This window comes from Naegleria gruberi (assembly GCF_000004985.1).
Source record: "Naegleria gruberi genomic scaffold NAEGRscaffold_42, whole genome shotgun sequence".
Lineage (NCBI taxonomy): Eukaryota > Heterolobosea > Eutetramitea > Acrasida > Naegleriidae > Naegleria > Naegleria gruberi.
In genome coordinates, this window is record NW_003163285.1 from 218,079 (window position 1) to 245,922 (window position 27,844).

Below are 27,844 nucleotides of genomic sequence, written 5' to 3' on the forward strand. Positions count from 1 at the left end.
ATTTAGTCTAATCAATTTTGTTATTGTTTTTGGTTTGGATTAATAAATTCCTGATTTGGAAGTGAGGAATTCCTAATCAGTTCCACAATAATCAGATTCTGGCCTGTCTTTCAGGTAAATCCCATATATTCTCAATTATTTAATCAAAGAGTTTAATCAGAGAAATCAAATATCATATTTATTGGTCCACAATTCTTCAAATGCATATGATGAACTTGGATTGTAAAGTTATATTAAAAAATTAAAAAAAAATGTCCCTCTTACCCTTTTCCCTCTTTCACGATCACACGGAAAGCATTGATTATTTTCACCAGCCATTCTTTACAGATGTTCCAAAACACTTGGTCCATAAATTTGGAAAAATCAAATTTATTCTCTGTAGAGAATCGAGCTGCTATGTAGTATCGGAACATGATGAATTATTTGTTCGTTCATCAGCTCATCATCTTTGGGAGAGACATGTGTTGGATTTTAAATGGCCTAACGAAAGAATTGTTAAAATCAGTGCAAGTTATCATGCCTGTGTATTATTGTTACAATCTGGAAATAGAAATGTGAGAGTATTTGCATGTCAAACAAATGATTATGGAAGTGATTATGTATTTGGAGAACAGAGAGGAAATGTTACTGTAAATGTAGAGCTAGTAAATGATGAATCTAGTTGGAATACTAAAGTTTGGTATAGAGTTGAAGATTTCGATTCATTATTGAAGGATGGAGAATATATTACCAATATATCATGTGCTGCTTTCACATGTTGTTTCATAACTTCTCATGGAAGATTATTGGCGTGTGGATGTAATCAATTTGCTGAAATAGCTCAACCAAAACAAAATACTTCTAATTATAATATTGCTAAAATTCAAGAATGTTGCTTTGATCCTAATAATGAGTGCAAAAAACCATTCTTTGTTAAAACAGTGAACGGAGATCACAATATCATTGCCCTGACAAAGGATCACGATATATTCTATTGTGGATATACTATGGATTACAATGGTCAAGATTTACCAGTTATGAGACAATTGGGTAGAATTCCTCAAATGGAAGATAATGAACACTTTATTGATATATCTGCAACATATTATGAAAAGTTATATTTAACAAGTAGGTTTTTATTGATCTATTTCAATCTAATGTATTGCAATAATTGTAATTGAAATAACAAGACAAATTCAATTTATATAAGGACAATGCATTCTATTGCCACCTTCCAGAAGTGATTGGTGAGAATGTTTTTTCATGCCAAATGAGCGCTTCAAGTTCAGGATATATCTTGGTGATTAACAATTCCATGGTTTATTCTTTGGACAGTAGTGCATTAAATCTCATACATACAGTTGAAAAACCAAGACCATTTCAAACTCTTTGCTCAACCACATCCCAATGTTCGATTATTTATTGGGAATATTCTACAGAGTCCAAGAATTTAAAGGAGCTACGAGAAAATTTCAAACATAGGGCAAGGGATGGTTTACTTTCAGATCTTTTAATTACCATTTAATGTTGCAAATAAACATATTTATCATACAAAGGCAAAAGGAAGTTAAACATATTTCTCTTTTGATATTTGGTAAAGCAAGAAAGTTGGCTGCAAAACAAAAAAGCTTGACCTGAAAAATAAAAACCTAAAAATACTATAAAAACAGAAACACAATTCCCAACCAACAATAAAAAAACACAACAACATGATCTCACAGGAAGACTACAGCAGGGAAATGAACAGAAGAACTGCAATGGCAGAGTTTTCAAGACGTGTGAACGGTTTGTCATCGACAGCAACTCAATGTACCATACAAACATCAACTAAAACATCAGAGGTTAGTGGTTCCTCCATAGGACCATCTCCTGACCATGGTCTTTCAAACATTAGAGCTCCACGTATCAACAAATCACCCACTAGAATTGTTAAACAAGCAAGAAAGTCAAAAATTGCTGAACAAGCTCTGAGGAAGATTGTTCTTGCTTACTTGGAGAGCAATTTCATGACCAAATCAAAAACAGAATTCCAGAAGGAAACAAGATCCAATTTCCAAAAACACATTCTCATTGGGTTCATTCTCCAAGGAAAGAATTATTTGGGTGCCTATGAATATTTTAGATCGTTCTTTACAGTCGATCAACGATCTATCTTTACAAGGGAGGACATTCATGATATTAGAACTGTCTCTACTTTCTTGTTGGGAGCTCATTTCTGTTCATGTGTTGCCAAGTAAGTATAATTGAATTTTAGAAAGATTACAAAGATGCTGACTAGTAAAAACAAAGGAGAATTGAAAACGTGTAATGAACTGATATCCGAATTATTAAACGAATTTTCCAATGGAAAAGGAGATATATTCAAGTGGAGACAGAAATTAAACGCTATTGAAGAACGAGGGGATTACCAGCCAGATGTTGGAGAACTCATATTAGTCCTTACTGTACCTATTGGTAGATTGGAGGAACGAATTCCACATTTCAATGTTATGGAACCTCTTTCTGATGAGGAAAAGCAAGCATTGGATGCTGTACTTGTGAGCAATGCAGAAGATTCTGAAGATTCTCAATCCTCTGAATAGTTTTTGTAGGAACACTGAAATATAAAAATTAATTTGAATTTCCTTTTAGAACTTGAGAGAGTTCAATAATTTCTGGTGATACTTGTAGCCGATGGGAAACATACTCCAAGGCATTATAATCCCTCTTCATTGCTTCAATGACAATTTCAGCACAATCCCTCATTTCATTGGAGGCATACTTTAGGGCTAGACCATCATTTTGCACTGCCTTCATGACAACCTCGAATGTATTTCTCCACTCAAAGCTTGCAAATCTGAGAGCATATCCTTCAGAATTAACGGCTTCCATGATAATGTCTCTATTAGAAATTGTCTCTTCTGTGTCGTGTGTTGTTGGCTTACTTCTGTACTCTGTATTCACATATTCCAACATGGAGCCTTGTCGTTTCACTAATGCCAAAACAACCTCTCTGTCTTTCATCAATTCGGGGGATATATAATTGAACGAATTAGGATTAATTTCAATAAATCTCAATACAAAGGATTTGCAAGATCTTAGTCTTTCAGAGGCAAAAGTAATATTTTGGGACAGTAATACAAGTTCTTCATCTTCTCCCCAATGTATGATAATGTCTGGATCTCTTGCTTTGTATAGGCATCCAAATGCAGTTGGATCTTGGCTAACAGCCGTCATAACAATTTCTCTATCTCGTTTGAGGTCATCACTCGCTAAAATAAGATTATGCCCATAATTTCTAACAGCTTGCAATACAATCTCTCTATCATCCCAAAAATCTGGGGCATAGTTGAGTGATTCTCCACGATTGGAAACAGCTTACAGTACCAAATCTCTGTTTTGCTTCAAGTCATCATGCAAGTATTGTAGTGACGAGCCAAATGACGAAACTGCTAATAATCCAAATTCTAAAGTACCTCTAATTCTCTCTGAAAATTCCTTAATGCACATTCCATCTAATGGAAGAACTATCCTTGCCAGAGAATCATTATCTCGTAATTTTTCAGAGACCACCTTTATCACTGCAGGATGTTTCTGGGCAACTATCTGTACAATTTCTAAATCATTATTATACATATCCACAAGATATTTGAAAATAGCTGGATTTCTTCTAACACATTTCAAAATGAAACCCCTATTCGATTTAATTTCCTTTGAAATAAAAGCAAACGGCTCTGAATCTTTCTTTATCACAAATGTAATACTCTTATAGAGCGAACTTTTCAAGCTCATTAAATTCAAAAAATCCAAATTATTTACAGCACTATCCTTAAACATATCCTTCCTAAATCTCAAAATCCAATACTTGAAATGTTCAAATTGCTTTCTCCAAGAAACCATTGAATCACACATTGCTATTCCATCTCCAATCGTCCACACCAACTTTCCTTCCGAATTGACTTGACTCGTCCACTCTTCAACTGGCCATAAACTTTTACTGGGATGAAACTCTTTAATTGCCTCTTGTTTCCTCTCATGCTTTGATGGCACAATAAACAATTTGAAAAACTCTTGAGCATATAATGAATCAATTCCCATCACCTCCATTGTTTCGTTCAATTTTTCATCCTCATCTTCCAAAGTCAAATTATTGTATTTCCTTCTCTCCATTCGTTGTATGAGGAATGAATTAATAATCAGGAGCCAATTCCTAAATTCTCTCTTCTCCACCTGAATGGCCAAGTATTGAAAAAGCCTACAAGAAAGTGCAAAGCTTCTCCTCGACCTATCATCTAGAAATTCAATTATACTCTGAATCAATTCGGAAGGTAAATTGTTTACCATCTCAATCATCATTGTATTATTATTAGCACTAACGAGTAGAGACATTTTTTCTTGATGGTTTTATATATGGTTGTTGTATATATTAATTCCTCATTATGTCTATCATTTGGAACCTATTGATAACATATCAATTGATAAAATGTAATAATATTAAATAGTCGCAGTTACAAAACTATTAAATAATAATATTTAAAAAAAAAATATGCAAAAGGATGATGAACAGAAGATATTAATTTCCGAAGAGGATTTATTTGATAAAGCCTTTGGTCTGTACGAGGAACGATCATTCGATGAAGCCATCAAAATATTGGAAAAATTGGTCAAGTCGTTTGATGAAGGAGGATTGTTGGATCGACCATTGGAAAATAACGATTCATTCGATAAAGCAACAGTTTATTATTATTTGGCCAATTGTTATAGAGAAATTAGTAGATTTAAATTAGCAAGGGAATATTATGAAAAGGCTAGAACTTGCTTGGCAGAACAAAAGGAATCGGATTTTATTGATATTCAGGATGTGTTGAATGATTATGCCCTAGGTTTGGTTAGAGATGGAAATACAGAAGAATCTAAAAAGTTATATGAAAGGTTTGTTTACTATAGTAGTATTAGTAGTATAATTAAGTGTAATTACATTTAATAATATAATTTATAATTTAGTGTTTTGGAATTGAATTCAAAGAACGTATCTGCTTTGAGTGGATTGGCAGCTTGTTATTTATTGCTTGGAGATATACCGGCATCGAAAAGATTAATTGAAAAAGCTTTAAAGGTCAATTCTGAATATTATCATGTTTATCATGTTCGAGGAATGATTTATGATGAAGAAGGAGATTACGAAAATGCAATCAAAATGTATAATCAATCTTCATTTTTAAATCCAATGTATGCAAGGAGTCATTATAATAAGGCATTATCCTATGAGAAATTATTTTTGATTGAACAAGCCATTGATGAATATAGAGAATGCATTCGTCTTGATTCAACTCATATTTCATCTCATCAAAATTTAAGTTATTGTTATTTGCAAATGGGTGAAAAAGATAGAGCTATCAAGATATTACATGAAATTTTATCAAAAAATATTGATGCAAATTCAATGGCTGATATTTCGGATAGCTTTAGAGAAATTGGAGATGATGAAAAAGCTTGTCAAGTGTTAACTTCAGCAATTTCTTTAGATCCAACAAATGCTGAAATATATATTAGGAGAGCAGATCTTTATAAACATATGGAGAAGAAAAGTTTAGCATTGATGGATTATTTAAAGGCATGTGAATTGGATCCGCTCAATGATGAATACAAGCTACTGTATAGAAATACGAAATTAGGGCCTGACAGACATACAGTAGCATTGTTTGGTAACGATTCATTTTGTCAATTAGGAAATACATCTACGAATGAGAGAAATATTGTTTGGAAACCTGTTTTTGTCTCTGCTTGTAATGATAGAGTGAAAAATATTTATTTTGGAACTGTATTTTCTTTATTTTGGGCTGAAGATGTAGCAGGTGAATCCAATGTTTTTGAATGTGGATTTTTGAATGGTGTGGAGTATTTGCTATTTGAAAAGTTAGTCTTTCCACCAAAAACAGGTCGTGTGAAACAAATTTCTCCAGGTTTACAATGCTACATTATTTTGACTGAGGATGGTCAATTATTTGGAAAAGGGTTTAATACTGATTATTCCATGGGATTGCCAACTAATCATTTTAACTATACCAAACTAACAGAAATAGATACCAGTTATTTAGACTCAAAAGTACAAACCCTCGTACAAGGATGCAATACAATGTCGGCTCTAATTTCAACAAAAGGAACCTTGTACGTTTCAGGACTTGTAAATCACTCCAAGTTTACCATGTTGTCTGAAGACGTTCAACTTGCAGGCCTCACGAGAGATATCATATGGTATTGGAGACAGGACAGAGTGCTAATGAACTACAAGATATCAAACATGAAAACATCATTAGTAACCACTCCATTTAAGGAAGATATAAGAAAGATAGCATGCGGAGAAACTCACACAATATTTTTGACTAGCTCTGGAAATATTTATGGCTATAGAATTAGTTCCGTTGGAGGGATTTCTAATACCCATGAAATTTGTAAGATTAATACTCATTTATTTTCGCCTCCTCTTTACAGCCCTATCAAGGATGTAGAATGTGGTTCCGAACATAGTCTACTTATTAGCAAAGACAATAGAGTTTATGCTTCCGGAGATAATACAAAAGGAGAGCTTGGTTTGGGAGAAATGTCAGAAGATTTTATTCAAGTTTTTACAGAATTAGAATTTTCAAATCCACTGATCAATGCAATTTCAAGCAATGATGGATCATCAGCTTTGTTTAGATCAACTGTTATCAGTGATGAAATTTTACGCAATTCATTCAATTTCAAACGTGTGAATAGTTTTTATGATCTGGTTATTGTCTTGGAATATTAATAATGATAATTAGAAGAACCTGTCAAACATTCGAACCTGCAGGCAAAAATGAAAAAATCCAAATGCAATAGCTCTTCTAACATTTCAGATAATTCAGATTAATACGTCCATTCTCATTCAATTTTCTGCAATCTACTTGCTAAACACACTTAAAATAGAATTGTATGTTTTCTAGCTTTAATTTTTATTATTATTTCCATTCTGTGTATGGATTAAATTGTTGGTATGATTTTAGGTTGTTACTTGTCTCGATTCATATTTTATGATTTTCTTTCAAGAAGCATTAGTAGTGTAACGGTATCATACCAGCCTTCCAAGCTGGTGACCCGGGTTCGACTCCCGGCTAATGCATTAGTTTTTGATTTTTTAAAACTTTAACAAGAAATCCCTTCATCTATTGCGAAAGATATAACATACCCTCTAAAAGAGTATTAATTCAACAATAAATATTGCATTTAAAAGATTTACTTATATTAAAAATGGAACTTTGAAATAGGATGATGAATTTTGCAAACTCAAAATAGAATTTTTAAATAAGCTCATCAATACACAAAAAAATGAGTCAACAAGAAGAAGCCATCACTCGCCTCTCGAAAAGATTTGAAACTATTGGGAAATCAATTGGAGAATTGCAATCACAAGTGGATGCATGTTTTTTGGAGAGGAAAAATAGAAAAAGAAAGAAAACGAAAGATTCCTCTGTATCGAATATAAATAAGGAGCCATTGGCAACGACTAATAATCCATTCGTTCAGAAAGGAACTGGGCTTCATATTGATTCGTGGCCATATAATTTGTGGGAAAAATTAAAACCAGATTATTCCTATGAAGAATTTGATAGATTCAGACCATTCCAGTCATTGTTATGTTTGACTGATGGACATGAGGATGAAAATCTATTGGAAGGTGGATTGGAATTAGTGCCAGGTTTTGCTGCAATTGCAGAGGAATATTTCACGGCAACTGATAGAAAATTTAGAGATGGAAAGCAAATGAGAAGTAAAGCCCAATGGGTGAGTCCTTATCACCTTGGATTAGATAAAGAAGAGGATGTTCCAATTTGTGAAATGGTGAGAAAAATTAAGAGAATTCCAAAAGATTGGGAAATGCCAAAAGGATCTGTTCAATTACCACCACCTAAGGGATCAAGCGTTGAGGAATATTTGGATTTTGTCAGGGCAGTGGTGAAGGAACACGATTCTATACCATATGAACCTGTTAGAAAGGGAGATTTTGTCTTTTTCGATATTAGAGTACCTCACCAAAACAGTTCTGGAAATATGATGAATAGAGAAAGAAGTGTTTTCTATCATGCATTCCTAATGGATCACCCTGTAAATTTAAAAACCATAGAATCTCTGAAAGAAAGAAGAAGGAAATTTGAACATCCAGAAGATTTCAGTTCAAAATTCAAAGCAGAACAAAAAGCACTCAATTTGGAAAAGGATTTGATTCCACTCTCAACCCTTGGGAAATATCTCTACAATGAAGAGGACTATCCAGATAATGTTCAATCTGATGAATATTTGAGTAACATTATTGGAAAGCATGGTAAATTACTCACTGAAAAGCATGTGAAATATTTCCAAAGATATGGTTATGTAGTGGTGGAGAATTTAGTTGGTGATAATGATTGTGATCAATTACTCACTGAATTGAAGGAAAATTCAAAACTAGTTGGATGTCCTCTCGATGAAGAATTTACAAAATCTCAATTCAAATCAATTGGTGGTGGATTTGGAGCAATGGTCGAGTGGTACTATCTAAGAATGCAACAACTTTTAAGAATGGATGAAAAGCTCTATGCAGTCACAGTCAATTTACTTTCCAACACGTGGTGCTCATCTACTCCAAATGAATATCAAACTCCATACGAGTGTCCATTCAAAAATCAAATCAATCCAGCCAAGTTGTGGCTCTACATTGACAGAATGAATTTTAGAAGACCTGATAAAGTATAAATTCATCAATTTTACTAAAAAAGTTTCACACAACTACTATCATACTTTAGTAAAGCTTTTAACTATTCGAAATTGTCATAGAAGAATTATTCCGCCTCTTGTAACCGTTACGTTTTTCATTAAATTTAAAAAAAAAACAGAAAATAAAAACCTCTTATTCAGCCAGCAACATCTGTTGTCTTTTCTTTTTCACAAGGATTGGTTATATTTCTTCTATTACCTTTATAAAGCCATACGAGCAAAATACTTTCCCTTTGTGCTTGGGATCAAATTCACAACACAACAAAAAATCATCATAACCGACATGAAGGCCTCACCACTCTTGCAGGAATTCATCAACCACTCATCACCACCTCCATCATCATCAGATGATAACAACAGCAACAATGAGGTGGTTGAATCTCCATCGAAATTACTTAAAAGTGGCTTGAATTCCTTCAAGCTTCATCATCATCATCAACCAACAACATCTTTATTGAGTGATATTTCCAATCTATCATCCTACCGTTCCAGTGTTGGTATTGCCGTTAATAGTGAGGAAAATAATTTAATAGACAATTTGCAATTAATTAATTCTTCAACGTTGGAAGTTGATAATGTTAACCACAACATTTTGGATGAAATTACCAATTTACAAAACACTCTTCATGAACAACACTTGTTCTATCAACAAATTGGAGCAGATATTGGCTCTACATGTGATCGAATTAATGGTTGGCGAATTAACCTACCTCTTATTATCAATCATTTTCGGTTGCAATTATACTCGATTGATAGAACCTACTCACTGATGGCCCTACAGGATTTGGGACTACAATCTCCCATGTTTTCCTATCCAACAACATCTTCATCAGCCTTTGGATTTTCATCATTTCAACATTCATTGAATGGACACGATTTGATGGTTACTTTGTATAATATGATGCTAGAAGAACAGCAACAACAATCTGCATCAAACTCTTCAAATACCATTGCTAGTACCAATAGCAATAATACCATTGGTGCTCCTACTCCTTCACTGTCGGCTTCTTCTCTTGTCAAGACAACAGGCAAATATTCAAAGTTATTTCAAAGTTTGTGGAGTAATAGCAATGAATCAACCTCTCCAGGGAATACCAACAATAATCCACTTCCATCATCATTACTACAAGGATTGGATGGTGGTGGAGGGAGTAACTTGTTCAAATTTTCTTCATCCATTCCAAAACCATCCCGATTGTACAAATTTCAAGATAAGGATCATCCACTCTCTGTATTGAAACATCACTATGAGGAATTGATAGAGTATCTTCGATTGAATCCAAAGTTTTTCAGTAAGGTTATCAAGTATTGGATTTCTAAACAAACTCTTTCACAATTATATGTGGCAAAGGAGTATGATGCTCATGAGAGAATGGCCTTTATTATTAATTATTCGTTTTATGGAAATTTATCAAATCCATTAGAATCCAAATGTTTGTTAAAATTCATCAAGGTAGGTTTTGAGTTGAGGAATTGTTTGAATTTAAGATTTTGAAATATTCAGTATACTTTGGAGAATGTACTTGATGATTGTTCAAATGATAATCCATTTGAGATTTTTGAGAATGTATTTCTATTCAGACTTGTTTTTCTCTATGTGAGAAGAAAAGGAAAGGAATTTGTAAAGAATGTGCTTGGAGAAGCAATGATTGAATTATTTTCGAATGAGGATTTGGAATTACCAATTGTATCATATGATGTGCCACCTTCAGAGCAAAAAGCTGAACAATCAAAAAGCAAGTCAGGCTTTTTATTCTTTCAAGCTGCATGTGCAACTAATAATGGTGATACGAGTCCAGTATCTCCAAATTATATTTCTACTAATGTTTTCACTTCATCTAAATCTATGGGTATGTTTTATTTAATTATCATCGTGCATTATTAATTTCCAATCCCAGTTGAAACCAACCTCTACAATCTATGCACTAGGATTTTATACTCACTCTATGATAACTTTTCTAACTTGTCACCAAACATTCTCCTACTCATGAAATACTTATTGAAAGGGATTTCTAAAAAATATGGAAGCAAGCTCAATAATCTATCAAAAGGATTATTACTCAAACGATTCTTCTTTGGATGGTATTTACTTCCTGCAGCTTCTAGACCTGAGTGTTTTGGACTGGCTAGTGTACCTGCACTAGGTACAACTCAGTCCAAAGTTCGAACCATCGTTCTCGTCTTGCAAGCAATTGCCTTAGAGAAGCCATTCGAAAAATTATCTTCACTAAGCTATCTTAATGATTTCATCTTTATTCACAGCGCAAAAATCAATGAAATGTTTGAAAAATTAGTATGTGAATGGTTCTCAGAAAAGAATGATTTGATTGAGGGACTGAAGCACTATGCAAACACTGTAGCAAAGAAGGACTCTACTGTTTCATTCTCTATCGAAGAAATGAAGAAAAATCAGGTACTTTCTCCAACTTGCTTGTCCACAAAAGACATTGAGTTGATATTAAATGTATGCATGGATTCTGAATTTTTAAGCAAGTCAGACTCGCCTATTGTGGAAACAGTCAATGATATTAAATCTTGGAATAGAACTAAATTCAAAGATGAAAAGTTCATAGTATTGAACTATAAGGATTTGAAGAAGAAGGAAATTATGGAATCTTTAGAACTTTCTGAAACCACAACACCTAGAAGTTCATTTGAAGCCATTGTACGTCAATTCAAACAAGTATTTTTGATGGTTAATTCAGTGGAGAGAATTTGTTCGGAAATGAAATCTATCAACTCTGATTCAACCACAACATTATTGCAACTTCTCTCTTTCCTTGATGTGAGGGAACGAAATGAAAAAACTTGGGAGAATGGAGTGAGTAGTGTCTACATTCAAGAGCTTTCTCAAAGTTTGAAGAATACCTCCTTTTCCATCGAATCTATAATCAATAGAATCTATGGAGACTTAAAGACCAGTGATACCAATCTCGACATTATGATAGGAAAGCAAAAACAATTGTTGAGAATTTTACAAAGTATTGAACTGCAAGTGAATGATCTTGAAAGAGAAAGAGCGTACGTTGATGATATGTTCGATGATTTGTTGGTTGGAGAGCTTATTTCTAGCATTGATTTTAAACAATTTTGTAAAGATTTTTCCAAATCAGCATTCATAGAAGATCAGTTAAATATAATCAAGAACCAATACATCACTAGAAAGGTTGAACTTTTAAACTCCCTCAAAGAGTTAAAGCTCTCAGAGCATCAAATTCAGAGAATTGACAAGATTTTACAAAAGACAATCATCTCCAAAATTGTGAGGTATACTGTTCCAAGAGGCTATGAGCATAATACTAATATGAACAGAAACTCATTCTATAAGGAGGAAAGTTTGTTGAGAGTTAAAATGACTTCGTTATTTGATGTACATCCAGAAGATTTTGGTATCCCTAAGGTATATGTGAAAATTTGTAATAACAAGCTAGTGCAAGAGGAGCTAAAGAAACTAGATCCAATAGCCATAACGCCTCAAGAGAAAGTTCAAGTGATTTTGAATAGTTGTATGATTATTGTTGAATTGATGAAATCGACTGGTTCTAGTTATAATATCGATGACTTTTTAATTTTGCTTGTTTACAATATTATCAAAGCTGGAATACCTAATTTATACAGTAATTTGATATTTATCAAGAGATTTTATGGAGTTTTTCTAGATCCACCCCAATCAAAACAACCTCTCTATGGAATTGGATCAGAGAATGAGTATTGGTTTAAACAATTTGAAACTGCTATTTTGTTTTTACTCGATTATTCCAATAATTCTAATGCACAACCATTACCAACTCGAGAAGAAACTGAAAAGAAGCAAGAGCCGATTAAGGAAGAACCCCTATCACCAAAGAGAGTTACAAATAGTATTAGATCCACTGAAAGTGACCCAATAGTAACAATAGCGAAAAATGTTGGCAGATTTGAGAATATTGCATGTTCTGATTTGAAATTCTCAGACATTCCAGATCTGTTGAATGAGTACAAATTATTATTGGGATATTTCAACAAACAAAAGAAGTAACCATAAAGATTTATTTGGTTTATTTAGGATAGAAAAAGAAATTGTTTAATACAAGCTAACGTACACAGATGATATTTACAAAAGGCCACGTAGAACATTTAACAAGAATCCCGTGTGGTCCAATGGCTAAGATACCTGGCTCTCACCCAGGAGATCCGGGTTCAATTCCCGGCACGGGAGGATTCAATTTTTCTTTTTTGCTTCCTGGTATCTTACCCAAACTTTCTTCCAAATGAAAAATTATCATTAACCTTAAAAAAATATCTCTTCATGAACATTGTTCCACCTACCACACAAACAGTTCTTTCCGATCATCATCGTTTGGACCAATTTCCAACAGAAATGATCTCTATCATTTTGGGATTTTGTGATCCGAGAACAATGGTCAATATTATATGTACATGTAAACGGTTGAGAGTACTCTCCATACAAATTCTTTTAAATGGTAGATCGAGGCAGGAATATTGGGCAAAGGGAATTTCCATTCGACATTTATGTAGAGAGGAGTGGATGGTTGATGTTTTACAACTTCCGAATGAAATATTGAATTGTTATTTGGAATTTTTGATGAAGGAAGATGAATTGGAGGAAATGAAAAGATTGGATTTGTGTTGTTTTGCAAATTTGGGAGAGAAATATATGAAAAATGTTGTTAAATTTATGAACAAGTTCCATATTGAGGAGTTGATCATGAGTCACTCTAATGGTGTTATTGATTGGGTTAATAGAAACTATAAGGATTTGAAATTCTTGTCTAAATTGTCAATTGTGGTTTTACAAAAAGTTTGGTTTAGTGACGAATTGAAATTCAAACCAAGTATTCCATTGAAAGTTCTTCAAACCTTATTATCTGATAATTCTGAGGTTGAGAATTTCTGTAATTCGCAGTATTGCTCAAATTTTGAGGAATTGACAATAGGCACATCAGAAGTAGATTTTGGCAATGCATTTGTGAATATTTTGGAAAAATGCACCAATTTGAGGGTATTTGATCTTAGAATTATAAGGTCATACAATGTGAATGCCTCATATCCATTAATTAAAATTAATGATGAAACTCTACAGATATTGAGAAATTGTAAAAAATTAGAAGTGTTAAGACTTGATGGATATTATGACAAATACCTGAATATTAACAAACTAGTAGATGATATGGATGGAATATTTCCAAATTTGAAAACATTTGAATGTTTTTTTCCAGTTGCAACTGATTTATGTCTTGTTCCGAAACATGAATTGGAATCCATTGCTCTAAGAATTCCTCCAAATAATGCTAGATTGCCGAAATGTGATACCTTCTATCTCAATCAAGCTAGCTTTATTCCTGAAATTGATTGTAAAAAATTATTTCTCCTTGACCCTTCAATGGTAAATCTTAATAAGAATTTGTGTGAACTCTTATCAATTATTCCAGAGTTGAAAGAATTGTACCTTTATCATTCAAATATTACTTACAGTCAAGGAGCATTTATATCCTCCAATTCGTACAAACTCAATATTGAAAAATTGTGGATACGTAAGGGCTATTTTGAAGTGGATATTTTAATCCATCTGATTCGAAACTGCCCTAATTTGAAAGAACTCTACCTTGAGAATGTTAAAATAACAAATTCTCTTGCAACCATTTTTGATTCTCAAGAATTGAACGAGTCTAAATTGAGAGTTTTTCATTTCAAAAGTTGTTCTCTTAATTATCCATTGCTCATTGAACAATTAACAAAGGATTTCACATTTCCTTACTTGGATTCTATAGTCTTGGAAAATGCCTACTCGATTACTAAGGAAATTCTCAGTTCTCTACTTGAAAGGGTCAAAACACTTTCCACTTTGAACATATCTGGAGTAGAATTTGATAATGAGTTGATTGAAAAATATTTGGTATTGAAAAAGAACAATATTGAAAGTGAATTATCATTTAATGGAAAGGGAATCACCCTTGAATATGTGAAAAATCTTGATGTTATTAAGGGGTTGACAGCTTTCTCATTACCTGATTGCATTCTTGATAATGACGAGATGATTCAAGTTTTAGATTTGATAGGAAGGGATAAGTTGCTGAAGATTCAAATTAATCTTGGAAAATCTGGACCTACCATTGAGCTGTTCAAAAAATTACAAGAATTCACTTCATTACAAATGATTTATCTTGTAGGCAAACCTGAACAAAAAATTGAAGGACTGGAAGAATTTATTCTGGATGATTTTCTAATTTCCATGCCAAGTATTCGACTATTGTACTTGGAAAGTGGTGAGTTTAAAAGAGAGGCGATTGAGATTACAAAAGGTGTTATTCGATCGCTTGGCAAATCAGCACCTAAACTTTTAGTGCCTATGGAGAGAGGTCCATATCCTTTCAAGGTGAAAGAAAAACAAGAAACTGGAAGTTGGTGCCAATTGATGTAAATATCTTGAATTTTCCTGTTGTCAAAATACGCATGTCTTTGTTTTTTTAAATTTTCTGTTTATTCAAAATCAAAGTTTGTTTCTTGAATATTTTGTACCATGTGTGGATTAGGTTTCATCTTCTTCAAATCATTTTCGAATTCGTTGTAGCTCCAATTGTTTACTTGCACTGGTGGTTGAGACAAATTAAGTGGAACATGTTGATAAAATGACATGCCGTTACCAATCATCAAGTTTTGATTCATATCTTGAGCTGGTGTATTGATTGAATTCAACAATAAAGAAAGTAAATGGTGTTCAAAAGCTCTCTTTTGTTCTTCCATGTCGTGAGGAGTAATGATTTGTTCTTGCTCAAATGAATTCGAGAAATAGCTATTGTTATTGATTGGATAGTGAGCAATTGTTGAAGGTGAGGTGTTACCAGAACTTGTTTGTGAGGAAGATCTTGGAGAGTTGAGAGTTGGACTAGTGGCAACAGCAGCTGGTTGTTGTGAAGTAACCAATCCCTTAGGTGAGTGAGTAGCTTTTACCAATGCTTGGAAACTTTCACGACTTCTCTTAGAACCCTTCTTATTGGACTTGGTTTGTTTAGAGGCAGAGGAATCTGATTGTGAGTTTTCAGTTGGTGATTGAACGGTTGGTTGTTCTGAATCAGATGTGTTGGCTTGTTGGAGAGCTTTCTTAGCACCAGGTCTAGCAATAGGCTTCTTTGACTTGATAATGAATGGAGGTGATTGCAAGGTTACAACATCAGTGAATGTTGGTTCACTGTCATCTTGAGTTCCATTAGCTCTGGCAGATAAGATGACATTCAATCTGAACTTCTTGTAACCGTACTTGTAGGAACAAATGTTGAACTGGAATGGTCCCAACTTGAGATTCAATCCATCGAATGAATGCTCAGTATTAGACATGCAACATTGTTGACCATCACTTGGCAATACAGGAGAACCATCTTCAAAGCAAATTTCAACTCTGCACTTGACACGATTCTTATTCAACTCTGAGAGTGCTTTCTTAGTCAATGGTTTACCATTAGTATCTTGGGAAACTGTAATGTAGTCCTTTCCAAAGCTCTTAACCTTCATTAACATGTGATACTTGTAAGGAATCTTGTACCAAATATTTTCAAATTGGGCAGTAAAGAATTCCTTTCTCTTTTTACATGCTTTGAATTGAGGGAATTCACCTAACTGCCATTCTCTTTCTCTATTCGAATCTGTCCAAGAAACTTTCCAGTTAGCATTATTGTCATCAGCAACAAAGTCAGAGAGTTCATCTTCTTGTTGGTTGACTGGAGAAGGTTCTGATTGTTGTTGTTGAGGTTTTTGATCAACAACTTGTGGAGTAGCATTCGATGAGTTAGTTTTAAGAGTTGTAGTATTATTATTATTGATCATGATCATTTCGTTATCATGTAAATGACTTAATAATTCTTCATCTTCAGGAGAGAGAACCAACGAATTGGTAAAATGTGAATTATTATCAAAGAATGATTGAGTATTGTTACAAGTGGAGGTGGTTAGAAGAGGAGCAGAGGAGGTAGAATTGAAGAATTTTGGAGTTGACTGTAAGGATTGAGCATAATATTGTTGTTGTAAGTAATTTGGTCGTTGATTAATTACTTGGTGGCTAAGGATTGATTGCTGTTGTTGCATGTTAATTTGTTGTTTGTATAATTGTGGAAGAGTATTCATAGTTGACTGGTTGACTACATTCATAAATGGTTGTTGTCTCATGAATGCATTATTAGGGGATGATATCATTGTGTAGTTATCATTTGATTGTTGATTAGCCATCAATTGAAAAGCTTGATGTTGAGGTGTTGTTGAGGCAAAATATTGTTGATTCATTTCTAAGGTTTTATATTGAGAGAGTTAGCTAGATATATTTACACACACAAAGTTTCTCGAGCGTAATACTGTGTAATCCAATTCGATTAATATTTGTTATAGTATACTATTTAGTGTAGTCTTTGATTTTTCTTCAAAGGCTTGTTGTTGTTGTCCTGCCGCAGCTGCTTGCTTGTGTAGAAGTTTACGCTTCTATTGATGTTGTTGTTGGAGTTTGTTAAAGACGAACGCTGTCTTTTTTTTCTGAATGGTTTTTTTCAATACTCAGGCTGCGCGCCAAAGCTATTTGTCTTGTAGTTTGTTAGCGTTGTGAAGAGTTTCAACATGCGTGATACAGATCAAATCATGGCAAGATTTGCGCGTGATAGGGCGGCTATCACGATCAAACTCTCGAGAGATGAGCCTTCTCACGATTGAATAAATGGAAATAAAGCTTGGTGCGAATGAAGGGGCCGTCAGTTGTCTACAATATGTCAGATTTGGAGTTGCTAACAAAGGAAGTGAATGAATTGTTTTGAGAAGTAAGTTGAAAATTTGAATGTACTTATTTATTGGTTAGGTGGTAATTATTTGGATTTCATTGAGGATTTAATAGTTGTTGAATGATTTTACTGTACTATTTCACTGTACAATTAACAAAATAAAATTTGACAGGTGCTTGTCAAATGCCATCCAATAAGACAGGTTACTGTTTGAACATCTAAAAAAGAGTAATGATTTCAAATAATGGTTTTTTTATTTTCCAAGAGGTTTTTGAAAGATCATTGATTTGAAATTGATGGACGAACTAACATGGCTAGTATTGTTGATTTAACATGGTTCTCTCATCGTGTAACTGTAAAAGTGACAACTAAAGCGGACGGAATACGTAAGCATTGTAACAAACTACAGTTATGCATGATTTAATGAACAAATCACGACAAGAAACCAAGAAATTACATGGTCAACTGGGATTGAATTGATCACTGGCAGGTGGGGAGTAAACTTTGATACATTCAGAACATTGAAGAATATCTGTGGAAGAGATAAAGCATGAGATATGTCATGTCGTTACATGTTTTTTTTTAATGAAGAAGAATTGATCAACTGGAAAGTTTTTAACCAGCTAGAAGTGAAACTGTAATGGAAATTGTATTTTGAGCTGGAAAGAAGTAAATCAGATCGTGGTCATTAAGGGATTATTTTCAATCTGAATGTATTCCCGTGTAGTCCAATGGCTAGGATACCTGGCTTTCACCCAGGAGGTCCGGGTTCAATTCCCGGCATGGGAGAATACTTTTTACTTTAAAATGCTAACAATATTATTGTAGACATTCAATCAATTTCCAACATTTTACAAAGTTGTACAAACTATTAGTGCTCTCGCAATTTTTCTTCGAAACCAAAAACTGTCGCGTTAAACTTTGTCCATTGCAAAATTGCGCCATTCAAAAATCTCCTTCAAAAAAAACAACAAAATACAAAAACACCCATTTCCTCTCAATAAAATTTTATAGAGTTTGATTTTAGAGTTTGATCAAAAAATGTTTCTCTTCCGAAGAAAGAATAGCACTGCCACACTGTCCTCCTCTTCCTCGACATCTTCGTTGAATGGAGGAGTACCAGCCAATAAGAGACAATTTACATTTGCTGTGCAAGTGGAGAGCATTGGTGAGTAGAGTTTTGTGTTTTGATGATTTTAATCATGATGAAAATTATCGAAATACAATGATGATGATGATTTTTTAATGTTTGAATATTCTCTTCCAATATTGGAAATGGATATTCTCTTGAATGATAGAAAATATACCACTCTATATGCAAATTCCACTCTCTGTTGAGGTTTATAAATTAAATAATGCATTGAATGCCAGTACAAGTCAAATGACAATCAAGGGAAAATTGTTTAGAAAGAAGAAATTAGTGGGATCAACTCCATTTAAATTGGTTGATTCATCGACACAAAAATCAAATTACATGTCGACTATGGAGTTTTTGTGTAACCTTCCCTATGATGAGATTTCTGGAAAATTAGTGAAAGGACCTGTCACATCAACAACTGTTTTTCCACCAATTAATGAGGCAATATCTAATGTTGAGGAAAATAATGATAGTAATAACTCTACATCTGCTGCTGTAGGAGATGGAAAGTTTTTGCAAATAGTTGTAAATAAGAAATTGCATACAAGTAACAAGATTGAATTCGTCAATGAAATGTTGGTCGATTTGTCACATTACTGTTTATTGAATAGTGAATATCAATGCAGAATTTCAGTTCCTTTTGAACTTTCGAGTGGTGTAACTGTAAATATTACCATGATCATATTTTCTACAATTGGAAATCAATTATTAGGAAGAAAATCAGGAAGTTTGGATTTGTCAAGACCAATGACTGCAACCAATACTTCACCATCACGAGAGGTGTCTGTAGATGTTTCCCCAAAGATTTCTCCTCAAATTAATCGTGTATTGAGTGCTGATCTCGATGATAGTCCTTTCATTAATAGTAATACTAGTGGTAATAATAATAATAATGGATCGTCAGCATTCTCTCCAACTAATTACTCAAATTCTACTTCATCACTCAATGGAAATAATGCTAGTAATGGTGTTCAGGACTTTTTCAAACGAAGAGCTGAATTGAATTCAGGAAGATCAAGATCGGGCTCCTCTCCAATTGCCATGCAACACACTCCATATAGTCCACAACCTTACGAACCATCAACTTTTAACAACCCTACATCAGTCAACACCTTTACTGAAGGACAAAACAGTGGCACCCTTTCAGATCCTAGCCCTTCACTTATCGATACAGGAGTAGTACCAAACCGTGAGGAAAATATTGACGTACTCAGGCAAGAAAACCAACATTTGAAATCAGTTCTACAAAGAGCTAAAGTGAGGTTCCAAGAAGTTGTCTCTGAAAATTCCCAACTCAAAGAAAGAATCAAACAATTAGAAGAGCAAATGACCCTTCTCCAAACAGCATCATCACCCAATCCTTTCCCAGGCACTACTTCAAAGGATTTATTGGATTTTTTCTAAGGATTAGTATTATCTGTTTCCATTTCAATTATAATTGGACAATTTAAATGTAAATATTTGGCATTCTCACTATTTATGAAATCAATTTGCTGATTTTTAATATCCTCTATTTGTCCAATCGCACTTGGAAGCACAATAATTTTGTAAACTTTGTATCCTTGGAAAATTAAATGTATGCGATCATTCAACAAATTGTTGTCGAATCCTATCTATTTGTTTGGTATTCGAATTGCTAGTTTCAATGGATACCTTCTCTCTAAATTGTTTCTTTCCTCCACCTTGATTATCTCCAGAGTGAGGATAAACATGATTGGTGCGATTGGATAGAATAATTGAATCTTTATTCTTTCAAAAAAATGCATTCGAATAGTAATACTTCGGACCCATCGAACAATGATCAACACCACCACGATAATGGCACAACTTTTGAAGAAATAAAGAAGTTAAGTTCTTCACCAACTCTAGCTCGAAAGGAAAAGGCACCTTCGCTTGGCACCTCTCCTTCAAACAATAATTCAATAATCCAATACTTTATTCGAAAGCGTTCAAAAAGTATTGACCTCAAGGAAAGTAAAAGCAACCATCGAGTCATGATGCCACTCCACTGTATCCTCAAACACAATTATCATGAAAAGATTTTACGAGAATCAACTAATCCTTCTCTCCTCAATCGTTCACTTTCTCTGGCGAATCTAACCTCAAGTCCAAATTCACCTCTCGTTCAAAGTCCATCCTCTGAAAATCATCAACCTCCTCTCCTGATTCATTCTCCACGTGGTGGTAGAAGAGATTCAGTTTCCTCATCAGATAGTTCATCAACTGAAGATTCTTCATCCTCTTCATTTGTTACTTCATCATCTGACAGTCAATCCACACTGAAATCACCACTTTCAATGAAAGAAACAGATTTTGGAAATGTAAACTTTATCAGAGAAACATTTACTGATTATCTATCTCAAACCAAAGTACTCGGCATTAAACAAGCAAATGTTAAATTACTATTTTTGGATCATTTTTATGAAATTTCGAGACCATTCTCAAAGAAGGGATTTGAAAATGGAAAGGAGGTGATTCGATTGATGGAACAGTTTTGTAAATGTTTTGTGAATTTTAGTATTGATAGTTATATAATAGATATGGAGTTGATTGAGGAGAAAATTCATTCGGGAGTTGAATTTCCTTATTTAAGTCACTTGTATTCGAATTCAAATTTTGGACCTGTGAGACATGAAGCTTTGGAAGCTGTCATGATTGAGGTTTGCAACAAGTTGTTAAAGAAACAAAATCAAAATACAGAAATAGTCACAGGACATGTCGAAACTGAACTAATAACCAAAGAAGAAACTTTGCTTTTGAAAGATGTAACAGAAAAAATACAACTCGTATGTGAAATGTTCTATACTGAGCTTCAGGATGTCTTTTCCTATTTTCAAGCTCACAAAAAGTATAGATCCATGATTAGTGTGTGGCTCAAGAAGGGCATTGATAATCAAACTATTCCACTTCATGTACTCGATCTTTACAAGAAGAAACTCGAAGGGGATGAAAAGGCTCTCAATACTTTCAAATTTTCTGATGAAGATTTCAAGGCAAAGAATATCATTGATAAGGATTGGAATTTTGCCAAGTATTTCTCTCAGGATATTTCCACTGATTGGTACGTTTCGTGTAGAGATGAGAAATATGTACAGTGGAGTACGAAAACTGAATATTCGTATAATGATAAGGATCTGAGAGCTTCAAAATTGATTGGAAATTTGAATTATCCTCTCGAAAAGATTGTAAAATCATTCAATACTGAAAAACATTTAGCTCAATCATTTACTAACGTGAAATTTCATGAGTATAATCCAATTAATGAATCTAGCTCTTTGCAAAAGTATCCATCAGGAATTTTAACGTCTAAATTGAAATTTGGACCACTTTTGAAGAAGAGAAGTGTTAAGGTAATTTTCTCGACCAAAACGAAATTTATTGGAAATGAAATGTCAGAATTTATTCTATTCTTCAAAAGTTGTGATTATCAGGAATCAGGAAAGGACATTCCAGTCACAGTAATTGGATGCAGAGTTTTTACAAAACTTGACAAGAATCGAACAAGATTCTTGCAAGTTCGAATGGGTAATCTGGGTGGATTATTGAATACATCTCTAATTATTCACAACAAGTTGTCATTTAAATTTGTTTCATCACAACAATTTTTTTTTTCATTGAAGGAATATTTTAGGAAACACCTACCGCCACCTTAAGAAAATGGCAGCAGAGGAATTTTCTAAATTGATGGATATGATTAAGAGTGCTGAAAAGGAAGGATTTCCAATGCCTCCAATTGAGAATAATCATTTAATGAGAATTTGGATTGATTATTGTAAACATTATTGTCAAGTAGATGTTTTGGAAAAGTACAATAATAATGAATGAGTTTCATCACGAAGTTTTTGGATTTCTTAAATATTTGAGCATCTGCTTTATCATTTATTACTTTTTGATTAAATGCTTCTTGTAAATGTTCACTCTCTGCTCTGGTGTTAACTCGTCGAATATTTGTGGATCCCTCTGGAGGATATCGTCATAATTCCTGGCCAAGAGGAAGAAACAATAATCCTGCAAGACAGCATCTCCAAATTCATTTGCAATTTCCAAAATATGCAATGCTGTATATTCATCAAATTCAAATTGTTTGATAGTTGCTCTGGCCTTATCTTGTAGCAATGACAATTCCAACAAGTGACTCAGAACATAAATTTCCACAGCATTTCCAGAATTTAAATCCAAAGGATAACTCGGACAATAAATGAAACTCATCACTACCACCAAGCTCTGTATACTGATAGAGTCCATGATAAGAATTCTCTTTTGAGCTTCGAAAAATTGAGAGTTAAATGTGGCAGCAAAGTATTTCGATGAAATACAAAGGATCATTTTGTGTACATTGATGGATCTGTAAATTGGTGGGTTGTAAGTGTGATCTGGAGCTAAAATTCTAACGAGACCTTGTTTTACATCTGGAACAGAGTTTGGATCGTTAGATAGCATTGATCTAAATTCTTCAATATCTTCAACATCTTCATTTGGACTAATCTTGAGGAATGATGGTAATTCCTTTTCCAAAGTCTTGAAGTTATGAGAGAGGAATGAACTCAATGAAGGCTCTCTCAGTAATGATTGGACGAGTAGAGTAATTTTGAAATGAACAGCCATTTGAAAAATATCCTTAAAATGTTCAGATTTCAAATCGGTAGCATCAAACATTCCAGAATAAATATATTGCAAGACTCTTATGAAAGCTCTCTTGAGATGTTTCACTTCTGGCACATAATTAATTCTGATATAAGTTAAATCTCCATGATTCAACTCATAGGAATCCAAATTTGAAGAATTAACATCTAAACCTAGCTTTCTCAGTTCTGCAACCATGATCATCTTTTTTAATTCTGGAAAACGTTGAAGGATGAGTTTGTGTGCACAACATGGAAGTTTTTCTCTTTCTGTTAGGACCTCTGATTCTTCCTCTTCTGGAGTGAAAATGAAAACCAAGTCTGCATCATCTGGCTGGGTAGTTTCCAACCATTTAAAGTATGTCTCTGATTGTGCAACAACTGCTGATTTTTGACTCTTCAGAATCTTATCACTTCTAAAACATCTTACCGAGTGTTCAGATGTAATCGATTTCTTTTGGAAGAGTATTCTATTCAAGAATGCTCCATATGAATTGAATGTTAAGGAACGAGTTGAACAACCACCCAATAGAACATAGGAGTCAGTAAGTGTCTGAATAGTACCTGCGGTAGCAGCACTATCAAAATCATTATCAGGGACAGAAGGGACAATAAGCCACCTATTTTCCTTAATGTTATATTCAAAAAAGTTAGTATTCCAATTGGAGCCATCAAATCCTCCGTACAGTACCAGTGTATTAGAATCTCTCATAAGTAGTGTGGCCATTGTAAGCTGGGGCACAAAATTAGTCTGAGTTGTTTTGTTTGTCCATAATTTGGTTTCAATATCGTAGTAGTGCATGTCATTGAATATTTGTCCATCATTATGACCTCCAAATATGAAAATTCTTCAATAGTTACAAAATGAATATTTGTTTGATTAATTTACCAACTTACCTTCCTTGAGATTGAGTAATAGCAGCACCAGCCCTTGGTGAAATATCAGAAGCAATAGATTCCACTTTTTCAAAACTTGTAAATCCACCATGCCATTCATAACAGTTAAAATCATTTGTATATCCAGATTTTCCATAACCTCCAAGTGTGTACAATCTATTGTCATAAACACAGGAGGAATGTCCACAAATTGGACTAGCAAGTTTACCTGCTGTTTGCCATTCAATTCCTGCACCTGTGATTCGTCCAGTATAAATTTCAGCTGAATAAGTCTTTGGATCTGTTAAACCTCCAATAATCACAAATCCACCCTTCATTCCATTGAAAGAATGGAATAACCTTGGACTACAGGTTGAACTTTGCTTGACTTTCTTTACATTAATGTTCTTTCCTTCCTCCAAAGCAACTTCGAACATGTCATTAGAAAGAGCCCCATTATCTAATATCCATTCCATCAATCAATTCTAGAATCAAGTCAATTAAATACTTACAAATACCTCCCCAAGTATAAACCTTTGAATCCATGTTACAACTTGTCATCATCATTCTTTGCATTCCCTTCTTCTTCTCAACACATTCCTTTGTAAATGAAAGTGATGAATAAAAACTATCCACAAATGCATAATAACCCTTCTTGGTATCTTTCTTATAGTGCAAAATAGTACGTTCCAACTTTTCAAGATCATCAGTTGGATTTGATTGCTTAACCTTTGGTTTCTGAATGTCATTTCCCTTATTCACCAATTCTGAATCAAAATCCTTGATTGCTGAACTCTTTTCCACCAGAAAATCCTCAACATCTTGAATGAGAATAAACATGACAACTTGTCCAATCGAATCCCTTGCCTTATTATTCAAAATCTCAAGTAAATCTTCAATTTCCTTCTCTTGAATTTCTTGTGCCACTCTTCTCATCTCTTTAAACTCTTCATGTTCTTCATACATTTCAGGAGGACAATAAATAAAAACCTTTTCCATGGCTGATTGGATTTTAATTTGGGGCACATCACTAGTTGGATATCCCGAAGGAAATTCAACACTCAAAATTAAACCAGTTTGAAACAAGTGATACAAGTGATCAGTCTTCTTCGAGGTGATTATTTGTCTCTCTATTAATGATGGAATTTTCAATCGGAATGACAATAAATTATCTTCAATGTTATTGCCATGATCAAGATTATTATTATCATCATTAGAACAAGACGGCGAGAGTTGCTGAATATCATCAGCATAAATCGACTGTAAAACTTGAAACTCTTCGAACTGGGCTGCTTGATTGTTTTCTTCCATATTTTTAAATTGATTTGTTTTTTTCTTAGAAATGAACTTGAGAATTGTGAAAACGTGAGTTGTAAAACGAAATTGAAGAAGAAAATGGTTCAAATTCAAAGATGAAAGTGAATGTGCATTTTCATGAATGCATTTGAAGTGTTTGGAATGATGAAAAAAGAAAGGTCTCTTGAAATTATTATTATTATTGAGCAGCATTCTTCATGGAAAGTAAAACATTGACAATGGTTATTCCTCCATTATCTTCAAAAGTGTAGCCAACTGAGTTTTGAATCATTCTGGATTTGGAGAGGAGAGGAAGTAAGGTCCAAACACATGGAAAGTTCTCCTGAGCAAAGCTTTCAATTTCTTTGGCAAGATGAGTGGCAATATGATTTCTCAATGATTCAGTGGAATAATCTTTGGAATCTGAATTGCTACTGACCACTTTCTGAATGGCTTCTCTCAGAATGAGAGTCCAATCTTGGAAAACCTTTCCAATAGGTGGGAATTTATAGTAGGGAATGTCAATACCTTGATGGTGCTGTTCTGTTTTGGATTTAATTTCCTCCTCGAATCGAGTATCTATTGTCTTGATGAGCTCTTCTTGTTTTGTGGAGGTGAATTTCTTAGAGTTGAAGTGGGTGAGAAGTTGTAAGTGAGACGAATCTTTCTTATTAGTACTCATCAAATATTTCATTCTTCCATTCAATACAGTGAGCATTTTAGTGCAGATGGATTTCATTCTCGATAAGGCCAATTCCTTCACAAAATCTGGATAGGTCGATACGATGGTTTTGGCAGCGTGCATTTCCTCAAAGCTTGATTCAATATCTGTTCCAAGCATTTTCATAATCTCGTAAATCTTGGCATGTTTTCCATTGCAAGACACAAATAAAATATCTTTGGCATGTGTTTCAATATTCTTAATCCAAAAATCGATCATTTTCTGCAAAATTTCCTCTCTAGAATCAGAGCTGTGATCGTAAAAGTTTCTCTCAATTTCTAAAAAGTGCTCTCTAGTGGGTCTCTTTTTGAAATTCTCAAATACAATATGTAGATATCTTTTCTTTTCCTTCTTTTCAAAGGTACTTCTGCAAGTACCCATCCTAGATCCAAGATTTCCCTCCTTCTCAATGAGGATCATCTTATCGACCAATTCGTGTCTCTGGAGTGAGGTAATTCTTTCATCATTTCTCAATTCTGAGAATAGATTGAATACCTTATTCCAAAACTTTGGCCAAAACTCGATAAAAGAATCACTCACTCTATCTGAATAGTCCTTGTGAATTTTGTGACAGACTGAGATAGTCTTTTTCAGATAGAGAATGATAATTTCCCATGTTTTCCTAGTCTTTGGTTCTATTACTTGGAGGGAACGAATCATTTCATGACAGGCATTAAAGAGGGTATCAAGAGCCTCTCCTTCAGATATGAACTCTACAACATTGTCATGCAAAGTTTCACCCGTTATGCAAGCCAAAAGTCTACTGCTTGCGTCATGAATCGAATCCATCAATGGAAAATGTGTCAATTTCTTCTCTGCTTTCAACTGTTCAGAAAACTTTCCACTCTCAACCTCCTTAATAAAACTCAAAATCTCTTCCACAATTTGATGTTCTGAAATTTTGTGGAAAATATGCAAAACTTTCAAATCCTTAGAAATTAGATAAGTAACAGATTGTGGTTTTTTCAACTTGGCGTCCAAACATCTAAATTCCCTACAAATCTTCAAATCCTTATCCAATATAATATCCTGTTCATACTCATTACTCTTGTCCAATGTTTTTGAATTGGAAATTCCAATCACTGCAATCTCCTTCTCCTTAAATTTACTTAAATCCTCCGAAAAGACTTGTGAAAGATCAGTCCTTTTCAACTTTTCCTTATTATCCCTGAAAAAGTACAACAAAATGTACTTGTGTTTCTTAGAGAGTTTTAACAAGTTAATTTTCCTAGCGTGATTGGATGAAACAGTCTTGAAATCTGGAACCGAATCGCCTTCATCCAGCAATAAACATTCAATCGGAACGAATGATGTCTGCTGTTCAGCCATCAATATATCCTGCTTATCCAAAGTAAATCCATGATTTAAAACAATATCATAGTCTTCCTCATCCTCTTGAAAGGTATCCTCTTGAAGTTTTTCAACGAGTGGAGAAGGCTCCACCGGCTCCAAAGTCTTTTTTCTCTTAATTCTTTCCACAATTAATTCTTGAGTTTCAAGCGAATGATTGGCTTCGGAATTGTTTTCTTTTTGCTCGTTTGTTGTTGATGATATTTCATCATGGTGAAGAGTGTTCTCGGAAGCTGATGATGATGCATGTTCATTATCTTCCTTGTACTTCCTCTTGCGAGAGGGAGTTTTTTGCTGGGAAGAATCACTCGCTTTGTTTGTTGTTTTCATTTTTTTTCTTGGATTTCTCTTT

The 27,844-nt window shown here is 33.9% G+C and overlaps 11 protein-coding genes and 3 non-coding genes across 14 annotated transcripts; 11 read left to right on the plus strand and 3 right to left on the minus strand.

Moving 5' to 3' along the window:
* Window positions 1-251: 251 nt before the first annotated feature.
* On the plus strand, window positions 252-1,160 carry NAEGRDRAFT_70804 (uncharacterized protein; the record flags this gene model as incomplete). Its single annotated transcript, XM_002674029.1, has 1 exon — window positions 252-1,160. The coding sequence occupies one exon, from the start codon at window positions 252-254 to the stop codon at window positions 1,158-1,160; it is 909 nt and encodes a 302-aa protein (XP_002674075.1).
* A 524-nt stretch (window positions 1,161-1,684) lies between these two features.
* NAEGRDRAFT_80737 (uncharacterized protein) lies at window positions 1,685-2,604 on the plus strand. Its single transcript, XM_002674030.1, has 2 exons — window positions 1,685-2,212; window positions 2,258-2,604. The coding sequence occupies exons 1-2, from the start codon at window positions 1,689-1,691 to the stop codon at window positions 2,559-2,561; spliced, it is 828 nt and encodes a 275-aa protein (XP_002674076.1). The 5' UTR covers window positions 1,685-1,688; the 3' UTR covers window positions 2,562-2,604.
* Window positions 2,590-4,347, minus strand: NAEGRDRAFT_70806 (uncharacterized protein; the record flags this gene model as incomplete). The annotated part of the gene is made up of 2 exons (XM_002674107.1): window positions 2,590-3,280; window positions 3,341-4,347. The coding sequence occupies 2 exons, from the start codon at window positions 4,345-4,347 to the stop codon at window positions 2,590-2,592; spliced, it is 1,698 nt and encodes a 565-aa protein (XP_002674153.1).
* A 157-nt stretch (window positions 4,348-4,504) lies between these two features.
* On the plus strand, window positions 4,505-6,751 carry NAEGRDRAFT_58833 (TPR domain-containing protein; the record flags this gene model as incomplete). Its single annotated transcript, XM_002674031.1, has 2 exons — window positions 4,505-4,890; window positions 4,963-6,751. 2 exons carry the CDS (start codon window positions 4,505-4,507, stop codon window positions 6,749-6,751), a joined length of 2,175 nt encoding a protein of 724 aa, XP_002674077.1.
* Window positions 6,752-7,031: 280 nt separating this feature from the next.
* Window positions 7,032-7,102, plus strand: NAEGRDRAFT_t480. Its single transcript has one exon. It is a non-coding gene; the product is annotated as a tRNA-Gly (tRNA).
* A 206-nt stretch (window positions 7,103-7,308) lies between these two features.
* Window positions 7,309-8,712, plus strand: NAEGRDRAFT_70808 (uncharacterized protein; the record flags this gene model as incomplete). The annotated part of the gene is made up of 1 exon (XM_002674032.1): window positions 7,309-8,712. The coding sequence occupies one exon, from the start codon at window positions 7,309-7,311 to the stop codon at window positions 8,710-8,712; it is 1,404 nt and encodes a 467-aa protein (XP_002674078.1).
* Window positions 8,713-9,016: 304 nt separating this feature from the next.
* Window positions 9,017-12,751, plus strand: NAEGRDRAFT_70809 (uncharacterized protein; the record flags this gene model as incomplete). Its single annotated transcript, XM_002674033.1, has 3 exons — window positions 9,017-10,186; window positions 10,238-10,583; window positions 10,632-12,751. 3 exons carry the CDS (start codon window positions 9,017-9,019, stop codon window positions 12,749-12,751), a joined length of 3,636 nt encoding a protein of 1,211 aa, XP_002674079.1.
* A 108-nt stretch (window positions 12,752-12,859) lies between these two features.
* On the plus strand, window positions 12,860-12,931 carry NAEGRDRAFT_t481. The gene has a single exon. It is a non-coding gene; the product is annotated as a tRNA-Glu (tRNA).
* A 90-nt stretch (window positions 12,932-13,021) lies between these two features.
* On the plus strand, window positions 13,022-15,154 carry NAEGRDRAFT_51198 (uncharacterized protein; the record flags this gene model as incomplete). The annotated part of the gene is made up of 1 exon (XM_002674034.1): window positions 13,022-15,154. The coding sequence occupies one exon, from the start codon at window positions 13,022-13,024 to the stop codon at window positions 15,152-15,154; it is 2,133 nt and encodes a 710-aa protein (XP_002674080.1).
* Window positions 15,155-15,213: 59 nt separating this feature from the next.
* NAEGRDRAFT_51199 (uncharacterized protein) lies at window positions 15,214-17,007 on the minus strand (the record flags this gene model as incomplete). Its single annotated transcript, XM_002674108.1, has 1 exon — window positions 15,214-17,007. The coding sequence occupies one exon, from the start codon at window positions 17,005-17,007 to the stop codon at window positions 15,214-15,216; it is 1,794 nt and encodes a 597-aa protein (XP_002674154.1).
* A 1,199-nt stretch (window positions 17,008-18,206) lies between these two features.
* On the plus strand, window positions 18,207-18,278 carry NAEGRDRAFT_t482. Its single transcript has one exon. It is a non-coding gene; the product is annotated as a tRNA-Glu (tRNA).
* A 188-nt stretch (window positions 18,279-18,466) lies between these two features.
* On the plus strand, window positions 18,467-20,220 carry NAEGRDRAFT_58834 (uncharacterized protein). The gene is made up of 2 exons (XM_002674035.1): window positions 18,467-18,657; window positions 18,788-20,220. Exons 1-2 carry the CDS (start codon window positions 18,531-18,533, stop codon window positions 20,029-20,031), a joined length of 1,371 nt encoding a protein of 456 aa, XP_002674081.1. The 5' UTR covers window positions 18,467-18,530; the 3' UTR covers window positions 20,032-20,220.
* A 167-nt stretch (window positions 20,221-20,387) lies between these two features.
* On the plus strand, window positions 20,388-22,280 carry NAEGRDRAFT_80740 (uncharacterized protein; the record flags this gene model as incomplete). Its single annotated transcript, XM_002674036.1, has 1 exon — window positions 20,388-22,280. The coding sequence occupies one exon, from the start codon at window positions 20,388-20,390 to the stop codon at window positions 22,278-22,280; it is 1,893 nt and encodes a 630-aa protein (XP_002674082.1).
* A 199-nt stretch (window positions 22,281-22,479) lies between these two features.
* NAEGRDRAFT_58836 (PRX_BCP domain-containing protein) lies at window positions 22,480-27,822 on the minus strand (the record flags this gene model as incomplete). The annotated part of the gene is made up of 4 exons (XM_002674109.1): window positions 22,480-24,097; window positions 24,147-24,435; window positions 24,644-25,460; window positions 25,861-27,822. 4 exons carry the CDS (start codon window positions 27,820-27,822, stop codon window positions 22,510-22,512), a joined length of 4,656 nt encoding a protein of 1,551 aa, XP_002674155.1. The 3' UTR covers window positions 22,480-22,509.
* Window positions 27,823-27,844: the final 22 nt, after the last annotated feature.

What these genes read in the sequence shown, in the direction of transcription:
- NAEGRDRAFT_58834 (XM_002674035.1), top strand. Translation starts at nt 18,531, where the DNA reads ATGTTTCTCTTCCGAAGAAAGAATAGCACTGCCACACTGTCCTCCTCT. An exon ending in TGTGCAAGTGGAGAGCATTG is followed by an intron (nt 18,658 to 18,787) that starts GTGAGTAGAGTT and finishes CTTGAATGATAG; the next exon opens with AAAATATACCACTCTATATG.
- NAEGRDRAFT_80737 (XM_002674030.1), top strand. Translation starts at nt 1,689, where the DNA reads ATGATCTCACAGGAAGACTACAGCAGGGAAATGAACAGAAGAACTGCA. An exon ending in TTCTGTTCATGTGTTGCCAA is followed by an intron (nt 2,213 to 2,257) that starts GTAAGTATAATT and finishes GATGCTGACTAG; the next exon opens with TAAAAACAAAGGAGAATTGA.